Source organism: Muntiacus reevesi, chromosome 8 (assembly GCF_963930625.1).
Source record: "Muntiacus reevesi chromosome 8, mMunRee1.1, whole genome shotgun sequence".
In the NCBI taxonomy this organism is placed as follows: domain Eukaryota; kingdom Metazoa; phylum Chordata; class Mammalia; order Artiodactyla; family Cervidae; genus Muntiacus; species Muntiacus reevesi.
This window is the reverse complement of record NC_089256.1, coordinates 49,637,383-49,656,880: the sequence shown is the minus strand read 5'-3', so window position 1 is coordinate 49,656,880 and position 19,498 is coordinate 49,637,383. Positions and strand designations below refer to the sequence as shown.

The window sequence follows — 19,498 nt, the reverse complement described above, 5'->3', positions numbered from 1 at the left end:
GGTAGAGCAAAAACTTACCAAGTGTATTAGTTTCCTAGGTCTGCCATAGCAAAATACCACACTGGGTGACTTAGAAATTTATTTTCTCTCTGTTCTGGAGGCCAGAAGTCCAAGATCAAAGTGTGGGCGGAGCTGGTTCCTTCTAAGAGTTGGGAGGGAGGAATCTGTTCCATGCCTCCTCTCTCCTAGCATCTGGTAGTTTTGCTGGCAATCTTTGACATCTCGTGACTTCTGCTGAATCACCTAATCTTTGCCTTTCTCTTCACTACTCTCCCTCTATGCATGTCTGTGTCCAAAATACCCTTTTAGGCAACAATCACAATGGTTTAGAAGCCCACCCTATTCCAGTATAATCTTAACCAATTACACATGCAATAACCCTATTTCCAAATAAGGCCACATTCTGAGGCACCTGGATTTGGACATACGAATGTGGGGGGTGGGGTGGGACACAATGCAGCCCATAGCACCAGGTTTTATCATTTCTTCCCTGTAGCAATTTTCAGTGATTATATATCCCTTTTTTCAGAGGTAAAAAGTTTGACTCTAACATGTGACAAACCACAGGTGCAGCTTTTCAGGTTTGGTTTAACACTCAAATATCATGATCACTCTGATTCAGGAATGATACCAAATCCACTGTCCCTGAAAGAATCCTACTAAGGACGCTGACCTCTTTTAAATGACTGCCTAAATTTGATTCACTAAAGATGACAGAAGGATCAACAGAAGATATTTTAGATGCCATAGCTCTAGCTCAGGGTCTGCCACTGACTTGTTCTCAGTATAGGGCTAGAGTTTTATTTTTATTTTTTATTTTTTTTTGGAAAAGGTCTTATTCTTTCATGAAAAATCTGCACAAGCACCACAGATACAGTCACTGCAGAATCTTTACTCCTTCTTTTTGCCAGCACCAACATTGGCCTTTGCAGTCCCCCTGACTTTTTTCATTCTGTTCTTGCGTTCTTTTCGCTGTTTTCTTGAGGTCTTTTTCTTCTCATACAGGACATGTCTTGCAAGCCTATGTTTGGGCTCATTCTTCTTCGCATAATCCAAGGAGTCGAAAATCATGCCGAAGCCAGTTGTCTTGCCACCACCAAAATGGGTTCTGAATCCAAATACAAAGATGACATCTGGTGTGGTCTTGTACATTCTGGCCAGTTTTTCCCGAATTTCTATTTTAGGTACTGTTGCCTTTCCAGGGTGAAGAACATCAATGACCATTTGTTTCTGCTGAAGCAGTCAGTTGGTCATGAACTTCCTAGTCCAGATAGTTACTGTGTCGTTCATGATGGCGGCTGATCTTCAAGCAGCCAGGGAGGAAAAGAGGGGGCTAGAGTTTTATAAATGCATACAACATAAGGGCTTCTCCAGTGGCTCAGTAGTAAAGAATCTGCCTGCAATACAGAAGACACGAGTTCAATCCCTGGGTTGGGAAGATCCCCTGGAGGGCATGGCAACCCACTCCAGTATTCTTGCCTGATAATCCCATAGACAGAGGAGCCTGGTGGGCTACACAGCTCACGGGATCACAAGTCGGACATGACTGAAATAACTTAGCATGCACACATGCATACTACATAAATTATATAAACATAAAAACTATATCTCATATAAATTATATATTTTTTCCTAGTCATAAAAGAGATTTTTGCCACCGCTCTCAGTTTCTTCAAAAGTTGGTTGCAGACTTCCTTGGTGGTACAGATAAGAATTCACCTGACAATGCAAAGGACATGGGTTCAATCCCTGGTCTACGAAAATTCCACATGTCATGAAGCAACTAAGCCTGTGCTCAACTATGAACCTGCATGATCTAGAGCCCATGAGACACATCTACTGAGCCCGTGAGGTGCAACTACTAAAGCCTGTGCACCCTAGAGCCTGTACTCCACAACAGTAGAAGCCACCGCAATGAGAGGTCTCTGCACCAGGAAGGGTAGCTCCTGCTCACTGCAACTAGAGAAAGCCAATGACAACAAAGACCTAGCAACAAAGAAAGGCAACAACAAAGACCCAGCACAACCAAAAATAAACAAACAAAAGAAAAAAGTCAGTCCTGAGTGGTGATTTCTAGCCAGGGGAGAATTACCTAGGAACTAAAGAAAAAGCAGGGGGATGACAGAGGATAAGATGGTTGGATGGCATCACTGACTCAATGGACATGAGTTTGAGCAAGCTCTGGGAGATAGTGAAGGACAGGGAAGCCTAGTGTGCTGCAGTCCGTGGGTCGCAAAGAGTCAGACAAGACTGAACGACTGAGCAACAATAACAAAAAAATCTAGTGATATTGATACCTGAGTGCATCCCTTATCCATCTCATTTACTTGGGCATCTTATCATTTAGAAGTTTCCCAGGTATATATTATCTTGATGGTGATGGGTGTATACCTCTGTCAAAGTGTGCACTTGAAATAAGTGTAGCTTACTGTATGTCAATTATATCTCAATAAAGTTGTTCAAAAAATTAAAAGCTTCCCAGATACCTAGGAAATCTCATGGACAGAAGAGCCTAGTGGGTTACAGTTAATAGGTTGCAAAAGAGTCGGACACGATTTAGTGACAAAACAACAGGTGATTCTAGTGAACATCCCAAAGCGAGAACCATTGAGCTAGGTCAACCTCATCACTGAAGCATGTAAGGAAACAGCCCTAAAGAAAAGAAATCTGCTCCAGAATCATGTCACAGCAAGCAGGACTGCCAGGACTCAGAGCTCGTGACTCCTGTATTATTTCAGCGTCCTGGACTTAAAACCAAGATGATAAAGCATTACCGAGCTCCTCAAAACATTTTAAAAGAGGTACTTGTAAATATGAAGTCCAGCAATTGTTACACAGAGATGTAAGCCATGAGTTAAAACCAAAAAACCGTACCAGCCTTTACTTGGTGGTTCAGTTCAGTTCAGTCGCTCAGTTGTGTCCGATTCATTGTGACCCCATGAACCGCAGCACTCCAGGCCTCCCTGTCCATCACCAACTCCTGGAATCCACCCAAACCCATGTCCATTGAGTCGGTGATGCCATCCAACCATCTCATCCTCTGTTGTCCCCTTTTCCTCCTGCCCTCAATCTTTCCCAGCATCAGGGTCTTTTCAAATGAGACAGTTCTTTGCATCAGGTGGCCAAAGTATTGGAGCTGCAGCTTCAACATCAATCCTTCCAATGAACACTCAGGACTGATTTCCTTTAGGATGGACTGGTTGGATCTCCTCGCAGTCCAAGGGACTCTCAAGAGTCTTCTCCAACACCTCAGGTAGAGTCACTACTTAAAAGCGTAGTTGGTCCTTTTAGTGTACTCCAGGTATACACTCCCCTCACTCTGTCCACTCTGTTGTGAAGTCTAGTGGGGTTGGTAGAGCTCTGGACAATTTGGTTGTGAACTACATATATCACTCGCTGGACTGCCAAAGGGGGAGAGGAGTGATTGACCTCCCTCATTCCAACCCTAGGTATCCTTTCTTTCAAAAGTAAAGGTAAGCAACAAAGGGCACAGATGAGTAACAGACCTTTTGAACATTGGTTGGAAAACATGAATAACGTTAGCTACATTAAAGATATCTGGCCTACTTCTATTACAATATGTTTCTAATTAATCTAATTGGATATTAGCATTTTAATAAAATTATTTCAGGAGCCTTTCTCAAGGGAGATAGGACCTCACAACTATTCCCATTACTCAATTTTATCCTCCGTTTCACTTATAAAGAAAAGGAGGAGCAGAAAGACAATACAGCTTCCTAGGTGTCTACCACAGAATACACAGGACTTGATTTCCCTATCTTTCTCTTATGTTTTCTTCTTTTTAAAAAAAACAGAAATTAAGGACTGTCAACAGAGTGACCTAAGAAAAACTCCCTAAATGATTCTTGCTTCTTGAGTCACTCATTCATCGTGAAATCCTATACACACAAGCTGAATGATGACAATCTTAAATCTTGAGGGGCTAATTCTTTTAACAAACCATATTCTGAAAAGCATAGAACAATTGTTGCTCTCAACAATTTTTTAATGAATACATTAAATAAAAAACAAATGGCTTGGGGGAAGATTCATAAAAGAAATTAAGACAACAGACTGGTTAAGCTGTTCCTGGTATCTCTTCCCACTAAACAAAAGGATAAACACAGAAGTTCTGCACCTACTGAATTTTCCTTTAGAAAATTAAAACTCTTTAATTGTAACATGTTATTAATAATACATCAGGCAACTTTTAGCAACACGATCAACTGATTCTTGTAAGCTTTTGGATCACAGGAGCCATTTGTTCAGCCATTCCTGCTTCTTGTACTTCTTATAACTCTTGGAGAACTGCATTATCAAACAACTGTTAGCTGGGGGTGGAGGTGACAGCAAAACTGGGTCCTAGTGAATTACTATTCCCTACTGTCTATGTTCCATTTCAAACGTGGGAAATGCGGATTCCATTGTTAAAAACCATGGAGTTTATAGGTAAATTCCATCAACAGATTTGGCTATGAAGGTATCCTGCTTTTCTTTCTGACCAAAGTATAAAAAAAATTCCTTGTTTTAAATGTAAGCAATCACAAATAGTTAATGTTTGTTTAAACTTTTATTAAGAAACTAAAGCAAAGAAGAATTTCAAAAAATTAATATACAGAATTCTAATTTTAATTCTAAACAAATAAGAAATCTACACCAAGAACTAAATAGCAGAGTTTACCAATATTCAAGAATAAAGGGGAATGGCTAAAATGCATTCAGTCACTATTTTTTCCTTCAAAGCCTCAGATTTGGACAGAATACAAAAATTTGGACAGGATACAAAAATTTTTCTCATCTATCTTTTGTTATTATAGCCTATAAATTCAGAGAAGGTGTTTTCTTCCTATAGCAAATATGCAATATGCAAAGCCTATAAATTCAGAGAAGGTATTTTCTTCCTATAGCAAATATGCAATATGCAATTCCCTGCCTACTGGGTTTGATGACATGTGAGTCCATCAGAGATTCTTTCTTAATGTGTTTAGGTAAGATAAGATATCAACAAATAATAAATATAAATAAATTTATACAAGTTATAAAGTAATACAGCATGAGTTATGTATAGACAAATACAAAGACTAGGAAATTTCAAGGAAGAAGAGATTACATTCAGCTAGAGAAACTGAGGAATGCTTTACTAGAATAACATTTGGGTTGGGTATGGACTGTTCCTTCTCAGAAGGCTTTATAGTGGTTCTGACTGTGGTGGTCTTAATTTCTAGAAAGTAATCTCAATACTGATCTTTAAAACTCAAGTTTCTATCATATCAAACTGTTCATTTTTTGAAGCGATCAAAAATATAAATATTACAGTCTATATAAACAGCAGTTTGGGGACATAAATAAAAAGTTAATTATAATACCTACTATGTGGGTTAGGGCTCCATTATTTTCAAAACTCTCTTTCTCTGATCAAATCATATCTAAAAGGCAGAAGATGCCTAATCACAGAACCACAATTTTTAAGTACTCAACTGAGCAATACCTACTTGTTTTACATGCCTTATCAAATCTATATCCAAAATTACAGGAATAAGAATGAAGGAGATGAAATCAATGGTTTAACATTCAAAGGTCAGACAATGAAAAAATAATGGCAACTAAGAAATGATATATATTAACCACAGAACTCTTTGTATGAAAAGTTTTAATGAATTGTGAGCCATTGACCATTACAGACTTTAAACCTTAATATTTCTTCTTTCCTGTGTGAAACCAGATAATTAAACCAGTCTATCTCAAGTATGACAGAAGACCATAGTATGAATAAGAGTAATGTTTTCTTACCCATCCGCATGCTTCACTAAAGTTAAGAACCAAAGAAAGTGCTCCTGGTTTCCCAAGTCAACAGAGCAGATCCAATTACATATTTCTTCCCGATCACAGTTTCAGTTGAAATACAACAAATACAACTTTGCCTTTCAATAGCACTTTTTATCCACAGCACAAGCACTTTCCCATTATTTTCTTCTTTACCCTCAATATCCTTGTGAGGTAGTGAAGGGAGGGAGCAAGGATTTTTTTTGCAGATGAGATAACTTAAGGTGAATTTTGATCAGTGGTTCTCAGCCTTGGCAACATACTGAAATCATCTAAGAAGTTTTTTAAAATCCTTATGGTCATGTCACACCCCAGACCAACAACAGAATCTTAGGGTATGGGACCCAAGTATCAATATTTTTCAAAATGCATATGACTCCAAAGTATAGCTAAGGTTGAGAACCACTGGTTTAGATTATTTGTATTTAATATTCAGACGCAACTGTCTTCTACTTAAGTGCTCTCTCAGTAGCAGTGAAAAAGAGACTCCATTTCATCAAACACTGTAACAGTTTATCTTAGTATTCTATACAGCTACTATTGGTATCCGTAACAATTTACCCGGTTATAAACAAAAGCTCCTTACTCCCCTGATGCTCATGCTAAATAAGAACCTCCATTTTATAAAATTTGCAAATCAGATATTAAAGAATTTAAATCTCTAAGAATGGCTTTTTGTTAAATATTTAGGCAATTATTTGATTCTAGGTTCAATATGCAATAACCATGTGTTTCTGTTTTCCATTCAGCACCTTCAAAACTTTGTTACAAATTAATGTTTACTAATAAGACAAAACATAAGATATAAAAAAAAACTCTGAGCAAAAGCTCTTGGAATTGATCATATCCCAATCTAGTTTTCTAATTAGCTCAATATTTTTTTCCTGAATCAGATCTCTTCTTTAGTTAAATTTTAAACTTTGCAAAAATGAGTTGTTCCACACCAAGAAAAAAAATGCATTTCTGTAGCAGCTATATTCTCTAATACATTTAACATATAATTTCACTCTAGTATTAAATATGGTTTCTAGGAAGTTTCTTCCTTGATATGGGTATCAAAAAGGATCTTTTACAGATTTCACCTTTAAGCAACATACCAAATATACAATAAATACTTGTGTACACCTTTCAGGTGGCAAAAATGAAATCTTTGCTCATGACTGAAATCCCTTGCTTCATGAGAGTACTGATAATATTAACTCTCAAGGAGCAACCCAAGAACCCCAGCCAACTGCTTGCTGTCCCTAATTTTATTAGATGCAAAACAAAATATGCATACAGCAAAACCTAAAACGTACAAAGATTCCACTTGCCTTAGTCAATTCTTATCACAAAGATGTATCTGAAACCATACAATTTATACTTTCATACAGAAAGATATTTGTTTCTGTTTCTTTTCTAACAAAAGAAAATTTCAGTTCATGTATGTTGAATTATTAATTTGAAAAAGTATTAGTGAAATCAGATTTATTAGTCAAAAATTCTGAATAGGAATTAATGTTAAACTCTTCTACTACAATGAAACCGTCAAAATATTGCCAACCTGAAGTTTCCAGCATAAGATGTTTTATTTCAAGTCCCATGGGGGCAATTATCTATAATGAGATTAAGAAAATTCTTAAGCTGGGTTCAGGCTGGCACTGTTTCAGGTGGCTGAGTAAACATTTTCTTGACAACCCCAATGACAAGTTTGAGGCTTAGACTGTTGCATGATGTAAACAATATGAACTTAAAAAGATTATAATATCTACAGCATTATAAAGTTACAAAATAAAACGGTCATTGATCAATTATTTTCTTAAGGTCTGTGACTAACAACTTTCATATTTGAGGCCTATAAGAACAAATGGCAATGTTCTTTATTCTTACAAGACACTTCCTCACTTCCTCAGAAGGTCAGAAAAATAAAACCAGATGCACATTATTATTATTAATGATATATGTATGATTAGAAATAGATTTGCATTCCCTCAATCTTAGCCTGGAGATGAGGGACATTTACAATAATTTTGATGGTTAAAAAAATAAATCAGACTGTAACAGCTATGGAAACTGTAAGCCAAATATAATACAAAACGAGCCAATACAACACATCTCTTAAAATCCTCTTCTTTGTAGTTACCAGACTGTCCCTAATGTTGTTCTAATTTTGTACCATGTAGTGGTTTTTAAGAAACTGAACTAGAACAAAGCAACTCCTTTGCCCTGTTTTTTTTAACAGTTTTTTTTTTTACACACATACTGTATATACAACTTTTAAAATAGCTGCACAATTTTATATCTCACTGTTAGAGAAGTGCAGTCCAGGCAGACCATGCTTCTCAATATATTAAAAATATTAAATAAAACCCAACCAGTTTCATACTTTTCCAATAGTCAAGCTGGTTGGAAAAAAGGGTCTGGAGAAAAAACAGGCAGTTGTAAAACAGGATCAATCTTTCTTCACAAACACACTACTTAAAAACTCTTGCTAGTTCCTTATCTTATCCCTTTGACACCATCTCTATGATCTCACCTTAAAAGTTGGAAATAACACACTGCTAACTTAGAGACAAAATCTGTTGAAACATGCATATGTCAACTGCCCACTCAACCAACTGCAACCCTGAGGATTTTTCTGGCCCAGTAGAAAGAGGAAACACTAAGATCATCTCTGCTGTAGAGTTGCTTCTCCAGTTAACAATATCATGTGTTTTTCAGGATGTTTCTTGGGCATGCATGTATGACACTGTCACTTCATGATTCTACTTCCCACAAGCAGATATTTCCTCCACTCTGTCTTTCATCCCAAGAAAGCCACTGTCATCCATCCAAAGGTTTTCCAAGGTAAACCAAAGTCACTTCCGTGTTGCCATATACAGCAGAAACTGCTGGATATAAGCAGACCTTTGGAAGTCCTCTAAAGGCAACCCCCAGGAATTCATATCCACGTTCAAAAGCTAGAGTCTTATCTTCCATGTCCAAGATGACTCGAATTCTTTCTCCTATCTGCAAACAGACATCAAAAGAAGGTTAGAAGAAACCCATCAAAGGCATAATTAGAGGAAATCAAGTTGAAAATATTATTAAGAATACGCATCTCAAAAGTTATCTAGAAAAACCAACAAAGTTATTCGGTCAGGGAGAAACATCAAGAAAATGAACACACATCAATTGCATCACAAATGTTTTGATGGTCTTTTTTTATTTTTATTTTATTTTATTTTTTTTGATGGTCTTTTTTTAAACTTAAGACTTGTGTGGGATCAATATTTAATACTGAAAATTTTAATATTCTTTCTGAACACTCCCAAGATTTTATTTATTCTTTTTAAGGGCTTTTTAAAGAAGGTTACCTCTAAAACCTATAACTTGGCACATTTTACCAAAAAAAGGCACTCTAAATTTTCTCAAAAAATAAATAAATAAATAAATAAATTTTCTCAAATTACTACAGTAAATGCATACAATGGAATGTTTTCCAACCTTAAAAAGAAATTTTAGTATGTGCTACAACATGAGTGGACTTTGAAAACATTATGCTAAGAGAAATAAGCTAGACACAAAAATACAAGTATTATACTATTCCACTTATACCAAGCACCTGGAATATTCAAACTCACATAGACAGAAAATTGAATAGGGGTTACCAGAGGCTGGGGGAGGAAGAAATGTGGAGTTATTGTTCAGTGGGCACAGAGTTTATGCTGGGGATGATGAAAAAGTTTTGGGTATATGTTGGGTATACATAGTGGGGATGGTTGCACAACACTGTGAATGTATTTAATGCCAATAAATTATACACTTACAAATAGTTATAATAAAGACTGTTGTGTATATTTCACCAAAATAAAAGAAACACTATAATAAGACACTTAGCCATAAAATTATAGAAAGCAGTTCTACATACAATATGGAAATTATATAATTATGAATTGTCAAATCTGGCTATAGGTTCTAAAGACACAAAATACACTTATTAAACAATCACTTTGTGGTCCACTAATCTGAAATACCTGTTTGTTAAAAAAGGAAATAAAAGCAGCACTGATTGTTAAACTAAACAGAAGCACAATTATCCAGTTCTTTTCACATATGGAAAAGTAAGCAAAAAGGTAGCATGCTATATCCTTATAACATGCATATGTTAGAGGTTGTTCCATCTATATACCTGGAGGCAGAGAGTCCTAACACTTTTCAATCGAAAATCATAATTGAACATTTTCCGGTTATGATATCCCCCAACTGCTATCATTACCTTCCTTCATTGTATTTCCTATCACAAACAACTACAAATATCTTTTTTTCTCTCTCTGCCCAACTCACAGATTAATCCCATTTTATGGACCTAAGAACTTCCAAATTACCAACATCACTATTTTACGAACAAAACACAGATAACAACAAAAGTCAGAAACAAAAAGCTAATATTCTGATGAGTATTTGTTGAGTGATTTTATATTATCTCATTTAATTCTCACATCACTCCTAGGAATTATCCCTATTTTACAGAAGATGAAAATAAGAAAACAGAACCACTCCCCATGAAATTTTCAAGTTTGCTTTATCTTTGAGCATATAGCATGCACATAGCACAAGGAGTAGAAAGGCCAAGTTTTAGGTGTCAGAGGACAAAATTTAGAGATAGCAGCACATTAGAAACTTAGAGGAACACAAGAAGCAACAAAATCACAAAGAGGATGAGCCCCAAAATAAACTCTGCCCAAATCCTTGTGTGAGGACTGCATTACACAAACACGGGGAAAACCCTCAGGGAACCAGGCAGAAAAAGCAGCAGCTAGAAGCCAAAAAAACCGAACAAAGACATTAACTGCTATATACAGTTTCAGTCCAGGCAAGTTAACTGCCTACTAGAACAAGAAAACCTACAGTTTTCAGAACAAAGCAGTTTCTAAAGGAACAAAACATTCCAGAGTTATTGTATTGTCTACCAGGTCCAGTTTTCAGTTAAAAAAATGAATGGCTATGAAAAGAAGCAGGAAAGTACAACTTATACACGTGGAGAAAACAGAAGTCAGTAGAAACAGACTCTAAGTGGGCCCTAGATGCTGGATTTGGAAAAGATTTCAAAGTAGTTATTATAAAATATATACAAAAAACTAAAGAAAAACACAGTACTAATAAATAAATAGACAGAGATCTCAGTGAGAAATGGAAACTATAAAATGAACCAAATGGAAGTTTTAGAGCACAGGGGCACAATAACCAAAATTCACAGCCTGACTCAACAGTGTTGCAATGACCATGGAGCTTAAATGACAAGAAGGAAAAAAACTATGAACTTAAAGATAGAACAACAGAAACTAACAAATCCAAAAAACAGAGAGAAAAGGGGACATAGCTCCAGAGGCACAGAGACAAGGAGAATATCAAGCAGTCCAACAATTACATTAAATATAAATGGACTAACTACTCAAATCAAAAGATTGGGTTAGATAAAAAGAAAGATATAATTATATTTAAAATGAGTCCCCCAGACTGCTTACAAAGACAGAATAAATGTAAAAGGATGAGGGGAAAGAGGTACTCGGCAATAGTAAACATGAGAAACTTGGACTGGCTGTACTGACATTAAGACAAAATAGACATAAACACAAGGAATATTACTAGAGTCAAAGAAGGTTATTTCGGGTTTCTCTGGTGGCTCAGTGTAAAGAATCTGCCTGCCAGTGCAGGAGATATGGGTTCAATCAATCCCTGATCCTGGAAGATCCCACATGCTGCAGAGCAACTAAGTCTGTGAACCACAACTATTGAGCCTGTACTCTGGAGCCCAGGAGAGGCAACTACTGAGCCTATGTGCCCTAACTACTTAAGTCCACGCACCCTAGGGCCCAGGCTGCACAAGAGAAGCCACTGCAATGAGGAGCCCACACACCTCAACTAGAGAGTAGCTCCTGCTCGCTGAAACTAGAGAAACGTTTGTGCAGCAACGAAGACCCAGCATAGCCAGAAATAAATAATAAATTTTTTCTAAAAAAGGGTCATTTCAAATGATAAAAGAGTCAGCCACATAGGTAGATATAACAATTATAAATATGCACCTAATAACAATTTCAAAACACATAAAGCAAAAACTCACAAAACTGAAAGTATAGATAAATCAACAATTATAGTTGGAGATTTTAATACTCCTTGGCAAATGACAGAACAGGTAGGAGAAAGCAGAAGACATAAATATTGTTAACCAATTTGACCTAATTGTCTTTAATAGATTATTCCATCCAGCAACAGAAGATATTCAAGTACACATGGATATTCATCAGGATAAACCGTATGCTAGGAATAAAACATCTCTCAATAAATTTAAAAGGACTGAAATCATATAGAGTATGTTCTTTGAAAAACAAAAAATAAAGGACTTTCACTATAAAATCACAGGTAGTGACAGAACTTTATCTTCAATGATTATTAAGTCCAGACACTTTCTCCTTAGTGTATCTGCATAGCTTGAAAGAACAGTAAGGAAAGGATTCTATGAAAGAAAACCTTCCATACTTTTATACCTCAGGAAATGGGATATATTTTTAGTTCTTCTACTTTATTATGCTTGACTTGAGGTCAATACTAAGGCTAGAGCTTTCAAACCACATGTTCCTCTAAAATGCACAATCTATAATTCTTTAAAATTTCCAATTTATCAGATTATTATTTTTTAGATTCTGCTGAATCTATGGTGATCATATAGCTTTTACAAATAGGAACTATAATTTTGACCCTAGAATAAAATGAATATGGCTGAAGGTTAAGATGAAAAGAATTTTAAAATGCAGTAGTTTGATCCAGTGGTTAAGCTTCTGTGCTTCCACTGCAGGGAGCAGAGGTTTGATCCCTGGTCGGGGAACTAACATCCTACATGCCATGTGGTGGGGCCAAAAAACAAAAATTTAAATTAAAATGTAGTAGTTTGCCTGAACTTGCCTATCTTTATAGAAATCATTGACACCTCCAGAGGCTTTGAATACAATCCACAGGTAAGTAGCAGAGAAAAAGTATGTATATACTCGCACAAAGGTGCATTTGTGGGGGTGAGGTATCTAGAAAAAGTAATTTAGATGTGCCATGTTGTAAGAAGATTATAATCTAGAGTACAAGCTGGCAAACTATGGCTCCTGGGCCAAATCTGGCTTGCAGTGTATAAATAAGTTTTTACTGGAATAATAAACAACAGAGTTGAACAGTTATGAGAGACAGTATGGACCACAAAGTCTAAACATTTACTATCTGACCCTGTACAGGAAAAGTGTGCCAACCCGATTTAAAGTAAAGACAGATTGCTCAGACTGAATATGTATAAGGAAAAAAATATTAAGATACTAAAAGATAATCACAGTAGCCAAAAAAGGCCAGTTACACTATTTATTTAAAAATTACCAAAAAGACAAATAATGCTGCTATATAAAACTTTGTAAATTTAAAACAAATTAAGGCATGATTTAACAAAGGCTCACTTTTCAGAAAATACTCGGTTTCTCACCTGATATTTTGGTGCATTGTTGCACTGTGGAAAACTGCCATTGACTTCTCCATTATGTAGTAGATTATTGTCCACTAGATTCCAGCCCCAGCTCTGGTCATCACTGCCCAGCAACGCCACGTAACCTTGGCACTGCATGGGGGCTCGTTTTGTAGCAATTCCAATCACTGCCACAGTGCCCAGGGGGCCCTCCCACCATACTTCCCATGCGTGGCGGCCCTCACTGAAACCAATCTTGGTCCTTGCACCATCAGTGCTCTGAGCGATGGGGTTTCGATGTAAAGTAAAGCCATTCTTCTTAATGTAGACATTCCTGGAGCAGTCATTAGTGCTGAAAGCATGTTGGAAAGCACGTATCTGAAAAGATGAAAGACCAGAGAAAGAGAATTTTATTTTTCTTAAACATTAAAAAGTACCCGAACTTTAGGGTACATGTTTTTAAACAATAAAATTATATATTTTAAGTAATACAATAAGTATTTCTCAAAAATGGCTCATTTTTGGGATGAGACACTAATATAATAAATTACACAACATTAAAGATAAAACTGCCAACTGTTTCATTATTGACCAAAATTCTAAATCGCTGTATAATTTCTCCAAGTAGACTTCTTAAGACATCAAAAGATATACACAGAAATCCTTATATTTCAGAGAGAATATGGAGATGTTTTTGGGTGACATAATGATATTTGAGAATTGCTTTGAAATATCCAAGAGTGGAGTGGGAGATTGGACAGGGTAAACATGAAACTAGACTGCCCATGAGTTAACCACCGGTAAAGCTTGGTGATGGGTATAGGGAGGTTGTTTCCTCTACTCTGGTTTACATTTCATATTTTTACATTAAAAAGTTCAAATATGCACAGTTTTCATGTAGGCAATGCTGTCATCAAAAAGAACGGTATTTTAAGTAAAACAGGGAACTTAGTCACATTAGCTATGAAAAATTTTAATAACCACAAACTATTTTAGATCCTCTGGCATCCTTGCTAGGTATTACTCATACACTAAGACATCACCACTCTTATTTTACCAAATCAAATAATCCCCTAGATAGCATCTAAATTCAACCACTAAAATTTATAAACAGATAGTCATTAACAGCAGCTACCATTAACAGGTTAGTTGACTTTCAGTAATCACTAGTCTTTTAAACTTCCAAAATAAAGACAGTAAGAAAATTGTTATTACTATACCATTTCTCATGTTTTAATAACTTATAGCTTTTTGGTCTGTATGTTTTTCAGAAAATCCCTTCTTTACTCAAACTGTGCAGAAGCAGTTGAAGGCTAGGACCTATTGCTTTAGTTAACCTGAGAAATCAATTCCAGAATCAAAGAATTTCAGCATAGCAAAGACCTTAAGACCTTAAGACCTTTACCTAGTTAAACTCAGGAATTAGGACACAGGCGTAAAAGTCAACATGTAGTTAGCATAAGAGCCTCAATAAGTCAAGCGTCCAGTCCCCTCATCCAGTGTGCCCTCCGCTTTATCATTAGTGAGTGCTTCACTGTTTAATTGTTGTACACCATCAGATCACAGATTAAAACAAAAACAAAAAACCTCTTTGGTTCAGGTGTCCCATGTTTTCATAAGGGGTATGTAAACCTGAAGTATACCTAATTTTTTTCTGTATCTATTCTTATTATAACAACCTGAAAGTGCTATACACATCCCAACCATTTGATTCTAGCTAAAAGTATCTTAAAAAAAATCTAACCTAACCTAAATTTATCAAACTTTTACAGGAAATACAGAGGACAGAGAACATGTTAAGCAAAACCATACGAATGAAATCAGCAAAATCCAGACTGAGGATTACTCTCTACAGGGTAAACACCTGGGTTTCTTCAAGAAATAAAGTGCAGGGGTGAGAGGTGGGAGAGATGGAAGGTGTATCTGCAGACAAAATTAGCCTTAAGAGACATATCAACTGTCATGAGAACCTTATATAGATAGATCTTGCTTATATAAACTGAAAATTAAAGATACAACATTTGACATTTTTATGAAAAAACTGGAAATTTGAATGCCACACTTTGTATATTAAGGGGTTATTTATTTATACTACAGATGTAATAATGGTATTGGGATTAAGTGTCCTTATCTTTTAGAGATAATGTGAAAAATCAGATAAAATGGAAAATACACAAATAAAAACAGTCTATAGCTCTTGCTATGCAGTCTCATACACAATACGGATTTTGCATTATAGCAAACAGCTTTCAGATCTCTAGTTTAGGATGTAAGTTTGAAATTTAGAGAATTACAATTAGATGTCAAGTATGATTGGAATAACTAATGTTACTTGGTAATATGTAAAATACGAACTTCTAAAAAGAAGTCAAATCCTAATTAGACTGACAACTCCAAATGCTTTCCAGTTTTACACTGGCCCAAGCCTGTTCTTATCCTTTTCTCAGTTACCCTCACTCCCTGGCAATCATATTTGACTCTTCCTTTTTCTTCATCCCAACTCACCCAGTCAGTTGTCCATCTATGTGGACTTGTTTTCTTGCAATTTCTCTCCCAGTTATCCTCTTCTCTGCTCCATACACTTATTCTGGTCTTGAATACCTCTGGCATAGAAACCAACCCCTGCCTTCTTGAATTCATCTTATGGACTACTAGTTTTTCTAAAGCACAGTTCTTACTTTATCATTCCTTTGCTCAAATTTCTGTGGTTTTCAGCTGTAAAACAAAGCCTAAACTACAGACTGAAGCCTGTATGTCAAAGACCTCCATGATATCTCTAGTTTCTGTTTACCTTTACAGCCATATCTCCCAACTACAGTTCAATCTATTTTATATCTTTAGCCTTCCCTCTAAGCTACAAACCGTAACAGATGCCTATCTGAAAACTCTTGATGTCTTAACACTGTAAATTCTGTGCTACCAAAACTGAAGTCATTGTTATTCCTCCAAAATCTAGCCCAGGTAATCCCTATATTATGTAAGCCAGATACCTAGAGGTCATCCTGAGCACCTCCCTCTTCCTCATCCTGATTTCAAATCTACCCCCAAGTCCTGTAGCTTTCATTGCCTAAATTTCTCACCATCTCTTGTTTTACATACTTACGACTATACATATTTCCAAGGTTCCCCTCCAACTGGTTGTTCATTCTTAAGTCATAATAACCTCTTAAAAATGGAAAACTATCATATCACCAACCCCCAAACTCCTAACTCTCCTTTGCTTACAATTTAAAATGGCTTCCTTTTGTTTGGCTCCAGTCCACCTCTTCCATCTTTATCAAACTTGCCTCAATTTTGCTCTCTGTGGTCCAGTCACATTGATTATTTTCTGTCACTCATACTCACCAGGTTCCCTCCTGGAAGGCTCTTCTCTCTCTCTCTCTGGCCTATTTATCCTTTTTTCTGGTGGTGGTGGCGGGGGGGGGGGGGGGGGGGGGGTCCTCAGCATTATTTTCTCATACAAAGCCTTTCCTGACCTCGCTACTTAGGTCAAATTCTCCACTACTGACATTCAGAGCACCATGGATCTAACCTTCATAGGACTCATCACAAATGCAATTTTACAACTGTGTGACTATTTGATCAATACCCACTTCCCCCCACTAGATTAGTGCTATATGGGAAAGCATTCATAAGTGTTTGTGTTTTTATTCAGCATTGCATCTGCAAAACTGAGCATAGTACCTAACATGCATATTTTTTTTAATAAAAATATATACTATCCAAATCCTCTGCTTTCCACTATCTTGCTTTTTGTTCAGGGTATTTCCTCTTAGTAAAATGTTCATATTCTTCCCATCTTTAAAATTCAGCTCAAATACAATCTCAATCCTTCTAAAACTGTTCACTCAACTTGTGAATCTCTTTCACTAAATGTCTAGTTTCTAACTAATAACCACTAGTTATTTCTATACATTTTTTTCCCCTCTTCTCCTAGACTGAGAACTTTCCTACTAGGCTATGTATATCCCTTTTGAATTAATCTTTTATCTTCAAGATAATCAAGAAAAGTTCTGCAACATCTGCATGCACAAGTCTATAACACCTACAGTGCAAGGAGTACAAAGGCATACAAAGTATTAAAATTTATAACCCTCTGCAAAGATAAAGAAAAACAGGTAACATAGGCTGCCTCCAATCTGGATGGTGGGGGTATAAGGACTAAAGGAAGACATTTTGCTTCTTTTGAACACTGAGTCACATGAATACATTATTTATTACATATTATTACATGAATCTTGAATCATGTGAACATGTCTATTACAGGCCAACTACAAAAATGTCTTAATTTAAAATAAGTAAAAATAATAAACTTTATGGAAAAACAAAAAATAAGAGTCATGAAACCTATATGTTTATTAGGCACAGTGAGACAAAATTGCAATCTTCTGCCCTCTACTATATGAATTACAATTATTATCCATTGAGCATCTACTAACTGTCCTTGCGACTCAACATGTTATTTCACTTAATAGATAAACAATTTGACATATTTAAAAGTAGTAATCCTTATCCTAATCTTATTAAACTGAAGCCTATTTTATTACAGAAGAATACATTTTACATTTATTTCACATGGAAAAAAAATTTTCTCCTTACTCTGGCCCCACTGGCAGTCTAGCATTAAAAAGATATGCTTTTCCTTTTTTAGCTGTTAATGTATTTTTATGTTTACCATATTCTAGATCAGACTTTATCCTCTCTCATGTATACTCTTAGTGACTGCAATCCTAAATAGCTGTATCCATCCAAACTGAACTCAAGTTTACAGCCATTTGTTTATATTGCTTGAGGAATGCTCTCAGTCCTACCAAGATCTGCTACTTGACATTTTTATTTGTATATGAAGGCAAGACTAAGCACAAGAGTCTGGCAGCGGGGGTTAAAAGGCACCAAAAATGGAAACACCATGTTGGATGACAAACAGAACATAAGAGATACACCAGCAAGGTGGAACTATGAAAAAGTTGGCAAGGCAATAGCCAGTAATAGTGAGACATGGCAATATTATGACTGTTAAGTGGCGCCAATGGTACGATGTTCTATTCAAAGCCTAATCTTTAAAGTTAGCAGGATGCCTTGGACCACACTTATTTATAAGCCTGTAACATAGGGGAGGGAATTCAAGGTACTTGGGCAAAAATAAAACATAGTTATAAATCAGAGCTTGGAAAACGTGAGGTGAAATCAAAAATCTTAGAAACTAAGTAAATAAGGCAGCCGAGATGATCTAATAAAGGACACAGAGAAAAATAGGATTAGAGTATTGAAAGCTACAACAATGGCCTGTTTTTAAGGGGATAGACGGTGGAAAGTAGAATGATTGAGGGAAACCAAGGATGGAAAACCATCTGATCCTTTAAAAAGTGCATCACGGAAGTGGGGTGGGTCCAGAGAGATCTTTATGGCGGGGGATGCGAGGAAGGGTACTGACTGGAGCGGTGGAAAGGAACTTCTGACTCAGAAGCTTAGCCGAGAAACGCTGAGAGCTGCGCGGAGAAGCGGGACAGGGGGCAGCGGCGTGGCGCGGGGCTCCCTCACCTTGGCCTTGTAGCTGGGCAGGTTGCAGAGGATGTCCGTGCGCAGAGCCTCCTCTGCCAGGCTGCGGGCGCACAGGCTCCGCCACACCTCGCTGTTCTCATCGCCGTGCAGGCAGCGGTACCAGTGCTTGCACACCAGGGCGCAGCTCCGCAGCTCGGACAGCTCCAGGTAGGAGAACACCAACTCCAGCACCCGGCTAGGCAACCGGCCCCCGGCCCCAGAGCCCGAGCCGGCGCCCGCACCGCCGCCGCTGCAGCCAGCGCCGCCCGAGGCTGCCCCAGCCCCCGGGGCCGGCGCCGCCATCGCCTCACCAGCCGGCCCGAGGGCCGCCGCCGCCGCCGCCGCTTCCCCCCGTCTCTGCTCCAGAGGCCAAGCCTCGTCTTGAGACCGGAGCAGCTCGCTCACCGCCCCTTTCACAGCTAACCGCCCGGCCCTCCAAACCACTCCCGCCCCTGCCCGGGGGCGTCCGCCGCGCGCCCCGCCTCACTGAGGGCAGACTGCACGGGCGTCCCCCGCCCCTCCCCCGCGGCTCAGCGCGGTCGCCGGAACCGCCCGACTCGTACGGCCTCCCCGCGGCGCGCCCGTGGCTCCGCCATGCGGGTTGAGGGCACGAAGCAAGGACGCACGCCCAGCTCGCGCGGTTCCTCTCGGCCCCGGATGTGACTATTTGGCTGCGGC

The 19,498-nt window shown here is 37.7% G+C and overlaps 1 protein-coding gene and 1 pseudogene across 1 annotated transcript; both read right to left on the bottom strand.

Moving 5' to 3' along the window:
• Positions 1 to 880: 880 nt before the first annotated feature.
• LOC136173381 (small ribosomal subunit protein eS24 pseudogene) lies at positions 881 to 1,290 on the bottom strand (annotated as a pseudogene).
• Positions 1,291 to 4,551: 3,261 nt separating this feature from the next.
• On the bottom strand, positions 4,552 to 19,305 carry FBXO45 (F-box protein 45). The gene is made up of 3 exons (XM_065943063.1): positions 18,821 to 19,305; positions 13,301 to 13,657; positions 4,552 to 8,811 (listed from the first exon to the last, which is right to left on the bottom strand). The coding sequence occupies exons 1-3, from the start codon at positions 19,121 to 19,123 to the stop codon at positions 8,626 to 8,628; spliced, it is 846 nt and encodes a 281-aa protein (XP_065799135.1). The 5' UTR covers positions 19,124 to 19,305; the 3' UTR covers positions 4,552 to 8,625.
• Between the last annotated feature and the right edge of the window lie 193 nt (positions 19,306 to 19,498).

What these genes read in the sequence shown, in the direction of transcription:
- FBXO45 (XM_065943063.1), bottom strand. Translation starts at nt 19,123, where the DNA reads ATGGCGGCGCCGGCCCCGGGGGCTGGGGCAGCCTCGGGCGGCGCTGGC. An exon ending in TGCCCAGCTACAAGGCCAAG is followed by an intron (nt 13,658 to 18,820) that starts GTGAGGGAGCCC and finishes TCATCTTTTCAG; the next exon opens with ATACGTGCTTTCCAACATGC. An exon ending in ACAATGCACCAAAATATCAG is followed by an intron (nt 8,812 to 13,300) that starts GTGAGAAACCGA and finishes GTCTGTTTGCAG; the next exon opens with ATAGGAGAAAGAATTCGAGT.